The sequence below is a fragment of the Cervus elaphus genome, chromosome 30, assembly GCF_910594005.1.
Source record: "Cervus elaphus chromosome 30, mCerEla1.1, whole genome shotgun sequence".
NCBI lineage: Eukaryota > Metazoa > Chordata > Mammalia > Artiodactyla > Cervidae > Cervus > Cervus elaphus.
In genome coordinates, this window is record NC_057844.1 from 74078649 (window position 1) to 74086141 (window position 7493).

Genomic DNA, 7493 nt, shown 5'->3' on the forward strand with positions numbered 1-7493 from the left:
TTAATATGCTGTCTAGGTTTGTCATAGCTTTTCTTCCAAGGAATAAGAGTCTTTTAATTTCATGGCTGCACTTATTTTGAAGTTGTGTGTTTCAGATTGCTAAGGAACACACTGCCTAGAGCGTGCCCTCTTGTTGAGACCATTGTCAGTGTGATCTTGCATCAAAGGGGAAAAAATGAGACTCTGTTGGGAATACAGTTTGCTTTATAAATTAGAGTGAGCAGAGAGAACCATCTTGCCAGGAAGATGAAGCTGTGAAAGTATTGTTGCTAGCATTAACTGCCCGCCTGTTGCTCTGTTTCCTGAATGATAAAAACGCTGCCCAAATCCTGCCTTAGTAAATCCTGACTATGTGTAGTTCTCTAACGGATTAGCTGTGTCTAGTCACATTTGTTATCACTCGTGTGCAGTTTTGCAGTTTGCTTCCTTGATAAATTAGAGATACATTCTGCTTGGAGGAGAAAGTACAGACACACATACTGATTTATACTGAAATCACAAAAAGCCTTTAAAACGATGTATAAAGTAAAAATGTATTAGCAACATTGCTTAGGACAAACATAAACACAAGTAGTAAATAAATTTGCACAGTGGCACCATTTTTTACACCATGAATAACCATTGTAGAGAGAATCATCTTTAGGTACAAAATGATTTATGACCTCTTGTCTTTGTTCTTTTCATAGTTCTGTTGTCTGTTAGCATTTTCCAAACATCGTGACTTATAGACACCTTATCTTAGTCTATCTGTCTCCTATAACAAGAATACCACAAACTGCATGGCTTAAACAACAAATTTATTCCTCATATTTCTTGAGGCTGGGGAGTCCAAGGTCAAGGCCCTGGAAGATTCAGTGTCTGGTGAGGGCCCACTTCCCTAGGATCATCTTTTCACTCTGTCTGTATGTGGCTATAAAGGCAATGGTGATCTCTGGGGTCTCTTGTATAAGGACACAAATCCTGTCCATGACCCAGTCCTTTCCCAAAGTCCCGACCTCCTAAATACCATTCCATGGGGGATTAGGTTTCAACATCCAAATTTCAGGGAACACACATTTAGTCTATAGTACGGTGATTCTAGTCAGGAAGGAAAAGAAGAGATAACATCAAACAGAGCTAATGATTGGAATGTTTAAGTCCTTGTCAGGCCGAAAAGAACAGTAATTATCTTTCAACAGGCTAATCTATGACAGTTTGTATAAAGGGATAGAGCATAGTTGTATTTGGTGCGTTCCATCCTAGTGAGTTCTGCTAGCTTGTTTCTTACTTAGGAATGATTAGAACGTGATCAGTTTTGCATACTTTCATTGTTTTTAGTTGCTCAGTCATGTCTGGCTCTTTTGCGCCCCACGAACTGTAGCCCACCAGGCTCCTCTGTCCATGGGACTTTTCAGGCAAGAATACTCCAATGAGTTGTCATGTCCTTCTCCAGGGGTTCTTCCCGACCCAGGGATTGAACCCGTGTCTCCTGCATTGGCAGGCAGGTTCTTTACCACTGAGCCACCTGGGAAGCCCTTGTATACTTTTAGAACATAGTAAAATTTATAAAATTACAAATTATGTGTTTAGTCACTAGAGGTATTACCTCATCATCTGAAATTCTGCATCAGCATCCCTTATAATGAACACAGTTTACATTAATCCATCTAAGGGGAATATTCTGAGATTCTGAGAATAATTTTCCAAGTATATCTGGGAAAATAAATTTATTTTAAAAGATATGTAATTGATTAAAACCTCATTTTGAACAACCCATTTGTGATCTACTATGAGAGCTGCCTTCTGGTCAATGTCAAACCAACTGGAGCAAATAATTTTTCATGCAGCTAAGAATATCTGTAGTACCAGTTCAGTTCGGTGGCTCAGTCGTGTCCGACTCTTTGCCACCCCATGGACTGCAGCATGCCAGGCCTCCCTGTTCATCACCAACTCCCGGAGTTTACCCAAACTCACATCCATCGAGTCAGTGATGCCATCCAACCATCTCATCCTCTGTCGTCCCCTCTCCTCCTGCCTTCAATCTTTCCCAGCATCAGGGTCTTTTCCAGTGAGTCAGCCCTCCACATCAGGTGGCCAAAGTATGGGAGCTTCAGCTTTAGCATCAGCCCTTCCCGTGAATATTCAGGACTGATTTCCTCTAGGATGGACCGGTTGGATCTCCTTGCTGTCCAAGGGACTCTATAGTACCATATGGTGAAAAAAGAGAAAATCCACTTTACCTGTCACCTCTGTGCTAACGTCTGCAACCCCTGTGTGTCCGCGTCTGTTCTCTCGCAGGTACGAGAAAGTGCCGGTCATCTTGGTGGGGAACAAAGTCGACCTGGAAAGTGAGAGAGAGGTGTCCTCCAACGAAGGCCGGGCGCTCGCCGAGGAGTGGGGCTGCCCCTTCATGGAGACGTCGGCCAAGAGTAAAACCATGGTGGACGAACTCTTCGCCGAGATCGTCAGGCAGATGAACTATGCCGCCCAGCCCGACAAGGACGACCCGTGCTGTTCCGCGTGTAACATACAATAGCATTGACACGTGGCTGCCCGCCCCCCTCCCACCCACCGGAGGCGACACCAGCCTCGCCTCCCCGACCGTGGAGCCTGCAGGGTGCGCGGTGTGAACCTCCAGTGAAGCGGCAGATCGTCCTTCAGAGCCCAGCGGCGATTGTCAGCTGAGAGCTCTGAGTCACCTTTGGGTCCAGTAACTCCAATCTTCACCGTCATCCTCGTCTCCTCCATGGCACCTGCAACTTCAGGCGTCGTGGCCCAGTCGATCCGCAGGGCGACCTCCTTCGAAAGCTATGATGGTATTGTCACTTGAGTTGACAGAAGCAACTATGGTCGTCGTTAAAAGTAATCACGGGAGAGAAACCGGAAGAATTCCTGTGACCGCTTAACCATTAAAATATTTTGTCTTCTTTAAAAAAAAAAATAGATGAGTCAAGGAGAAATATTTTCCTACCAGAGTACTGAATTTCAGGAACTGAGATAGTGCTTCTAACCAATATATCACATCAAGGAAGATAATAGCAGCTGACCTGCTGGCAGCATTCCAGGGAGAGATTCTTTGCTCAGCTGACTCACTCCTGTTTTTCAAAGTCGATGCTTAACTGTAGATGTTATCCTAATTTGTGACGCGGAACTAACTCACGCACCAGTCTCTGATAGAGCCAGAGTCAGCACAGGTTGGGTAAAAATACAGCCTGGTGTTACAATGTGTTATCACCTGCTTTGCCCAGAAAGTGGAGACTCTCATAAGGGTCTGAGTCAGATTAATACCCCAGACCCACCCCTCTGTTCACCAAGCAGGGATGGTCTTTGTTACTTTACTGAACAAGAAGGAAGCAACTGTGATGGAAAGAGATTGCCTAGCCTTACTAATGAGAAGCGTTCCAGTAGATGAACTAGTACCATCGTGTAAGGAAAATGAAGCCATGTTGCATCCACATGTTCCCGTTTGCAGAAACCTCGCAGGACAGTACAAACATCTTGCATTTTTACGTTCGTTAAAGCAGCAAATTCCTTCTTGCCTTTAAGGGCTATGGTTGTGGTGTGATTCTTGGCTAACCTGCTTTCGAAATAAAGTTTTCTATAGCAGAGCTTTATTGCAGGCATTAAAAAAAAAAAATTGAATAACCATGTGAAATAATTGGGGCTTAAAAGTAGAACAGAAATTATAGAGTGGAAGGTAAGAGACAAAAAAAAAAAAAACCCTTTAATTTTCCTGGAGAATTCTATAAAGATTTTCTTACAACAATTTTGCCCTGATTACTGAAGTGGCAAATAAAGCTAGAGTGAATATTTTGTCTTGAAAAGGTGCTCAAGTCCTGACATTTTTGGTTTTTATAGCCGCCAAGTATTTATCATTTGCATGAATAATGGCACAGGAAAAACGTATTCATAAGTTTTACAATCAAGCGCAGAAGGGTTTTCACCCACCTTCAGAGTTATAAAATGCTGAAGAGAGTATTTTGAGCTGATCCTCTGGAGATGAATTTGGCCTTCAGAACTGCAATATCACTGAGCCTGTGATCTGCATACCGCCCCATATTTCTTGTTGGTTTCACACTCTTGTGCAAGTAACCTCGGGTCTTAACGTGTGTTACTGAGTGAAGAATGTGTGTTTGCGTGTGCATGTGTGTTTAATGTTATGAAGAATTTGGCACAAGTCAGAGATAATTGCCTACACTGAGAATCTGTCCTGCAGAATACCATGTATCAAAAACATTTTTTTAAGTTTTTTTTTTTTTATACATTCCTAAAATCATTGCTAGCCCGCCCCCTAAGTGTTTAGTAAACTGATGTTAAGGTTGGAGGAGAGAAAAAAGGTGGATAGTACTTTTCATAAATGAGAAGACAGATGTGTGGGTAAAACCAGGCATGGTTGTCAAAAGTCTTTGAATTGTGAATATTTGCATTCTTCAATATAATTTTTTGAATAATTCCCAATTATGAAGCACCTTTTATAGGCCAGAAAGTTCTAACCAATTTTACTGCATCAAATTTGGTCATGTAAAAGGTGATTTGACTCAATCATGTAGACAAGTCAGTGATTCAAGAAGTAAGATTTTTATCAACTGAAAGAGAAATATTTGTTAGTGTACCGTTTGAGTTTTGAAGCCTCTTAACTTCTCAGAATGATTCTGGTTTTTAGAATTCCATATTTAGTAGAAATTTATGGCAAGTAAGATTACATATAAAAACATCTATAAAGATTTTACAGTTTTACCTTGTGGATTGCTATGCAGACAAGAAAAATAAGTTAAATAATGTGAAAGGTATGGCAGGATATGAGGTAGAAAAGATTATCTAAAAATTTGGGTTTTAGTTAGATGTGTTTATGTCAGACAATAAGGTGGCTTTTTTTTTTTTACTGTAAAGATGTTAATAGCTGATACGGCTGCCTGATGAGTGTTTCCACCCAGCCTTGCGTATTTAGTGACAAAGCATCAAATAATATCCAGAAACTTGGAAACCCTTGTGTGCTCTTACTGTCGGTGTTTCATCTGGTATGAAAATAACTCCGCTTGAATGAATGTGTTTGTTGAGATGTTAATACAGAGCTTAAGAACAGGAAGATGAAATTTGTTGGCACATGAATTAATAGTTGGTGACCTTGTGTCACTGTTTATTTTATGCCCTGATCAGAATAGCAACTAGATAAGTGAAAGTTTTTCTAACATGCCTTAAAAATGTTATGGTTTGATCCAAAGACCCACTTTTTCTTTAGCTACTACGATAAGGTTTTCTTCCTTTTTTTTTTTTTTCCTTTGTTTCGTCTTGTTTTACTTTTATACAAAGGCAGCATTTTGTTGTTGTTGTTCTATGTTGCAACTTTTTTTTTTTTTTTTGGTTCTCTTAAGCTGTGATAGTGATGGTGACTGATGCCTTTCTTTTTGTTCAACTCACACAAAACAAGCCAGCATCTGATCAAAAGTATTACATAAAATCTTCCTTAAACTATTGAAAGGTGCTTTGATGATTTTTCTTCTTTGGTTTGTAGAATTAGGACTGAAATTTTTACTCTAATCGCTACAGTTGCCATCACTTTTCTGTGGTCAAACTACTGATATTTGCTTTTCTGTATAAAGAAATGTTGCCTAAGGATGTCTACTGTTTGTTTTCAGGAGTTGTTCAGTGGGAATATTGCCTATATGTATGAATATGAAAGTGCTTATTTCGCTTGTTGCCATTGGGTTTTTGTTTGTCTGTTTTGTAGTTTTTTGTTCTCAGTAATCCTGTGTTAGCACTTGGGTAAGCTTTAATTGTCTCCTTAGCCAATCAAATGTTAAAGACTATGGGGGTCTTTTTTTTTTTTTTAATTAACGTGTCATTGTGCATCTCTTAAATCTTGATCAGGGTTTCAAGAATGACTGCAGTGGGTTTTGGAAACAGACTTATCCTTATTGATTTGGGGTTTCCCAGAGATAAATATAGTTCACAGTTAATTGTTGAGCTCTAATACAACTGACCATTTAAAATTGAACAACAGTTTATTGTTTTGTAACAATGTCAGTTGTTAAACCTTGACCTTTCAGTTAAAACATGAATTGTAGTTATAACTCAATGCAAATTCAACAGTTGTATTCGGAGTTAAATTATTTTAACAAATAAATTTATTTAATGAAATTGCCTCTGGATTCTTTGTTGTTGTTGCTTTGTACATATTCATGGGTGAAATGTATTTATTTAAAAACGAAAAAACTGCTGTAGAATTCTATTTACAGAAATGGTCAAGCTAATTGAGAACTCATCATATTATTATTTTTTTTTTTTTTTTTTTTTTTTTTTTTTTTTTTTATTCATTGATATGAATCAGCCATAGATTTACATTTATTCCCCATCCCGATCCCCCCTCCCACCTCCCTCTTTACCCGACTCCTCTGGGTCTTCCCAGTGCACCAGGCCCGAGCACTTGTCTCATGCATCCCACCTGGGCTGGTGATCTGTTTCACCATAGATAGTATACATGCTGTTCTTTTGAAACATCCCACCCTCACATTCTCCCACAGAGTTCAAAAGTCTGTTCTGTATTTGTGTGTCTCTTTTTCTGTTTTGCATATAGGGTTATCATTACCATCTTTCTAAATTCCATATATATGTGTTAGTATGCTGTAATGTTCTTTATCTTTCTGGCTTACTTCACTCTGTATAATGGGCTCCAGTTTCATCCATCTCATTAGGACTGGTTCAAATGAATTCTTTTTGACAGCTGAGTAATATTCCATGGTGTATATGTACCACAGCTTCCTTATCCATTCATCTGCTGATGGGCATCTAGGTTGCTTCCATGTCCTGGCTATTATAAACAGTGCTGCAATGAACATTGGGGTGCACGTGTCTCTTTCAGATCTGGTTTCCTCAGTGTGTATGCCCAAAAGTGGGATTGCTGGGTCATATGGCAGTTCTATTTCCAGTTTTTTAAGGAATCTCCACACTGTTTTCCATAGTGGCTGTACTAGTTTGCATTCCCACCAACAGTGTAAGAGGGTTCCCTTTTCTCCACACCCTCTCCAGCATTTATTGCTTGTAGTCTTTTGGATAGCAGCCATCCTGACTGGCGTGTAATGGTACCTCATTGTGGTTTTGATTTGCATTTCTCTAATAATGAGTGATGTTGAGCACCTTTTCATGTGTTTGTTAGCCATCTGTATGTCTTCTTTGGAGAAATGTCTGTTTAGTTCTTTGGCCCATTTTTTGATTGGGTCATTTATTTTTCTGGAATTGAGCTTCAGGAGTTGCTTGTATATTTTTGAGATTAATCCTTTGTCTGTTTCTTCATTTGCTATGATTTTCTCCCAATCTGACGGCTGTCTTTTCACCTTACTTATAGTTTCCTTTGTAGTGCAAAAGCTTTTAAGTTTCATTAGATCCCATTTGTTTAGTTTTGCTTTTATTTCCAATATTCTGGGAGGTGGGTCATAGAGGATCTTGCTGTGATTTATGTCAGAGAGTGTTTTGCCTATGTTCTCCTCTAGGAGTTTTATAGTTTCTGGTCTTACATT

At 39.5% G+C, this 7493-nt stretch overlaps 1 protein-coding gene across 1 annotated transcript in view; it reads left to right on the forward strand.

Moving 5' to 3' along the window:
• The window catches only part of RAP2A (RAP2A, member of RAS oncogene family), a 40145-nt gene extending 34028 nt beyond the window's left edge, over window positions 1–6117 (forward strand). The window contains exon 2 of the mRNA XM_043891982.1: window positions 2278–6117. Within this exon, the coding sequence (XP_043747917.1) occupies window positions 2278–2515 (238 nt within the window). The 3' untranslated portion in view covers window positions 2516–6117. The remainder of the gene's footprint in view (window positions 1–2277) is intronic.
• The last annotated feature ends 1376 nt before the right edge of the window (window positions 6118–7493 follow it).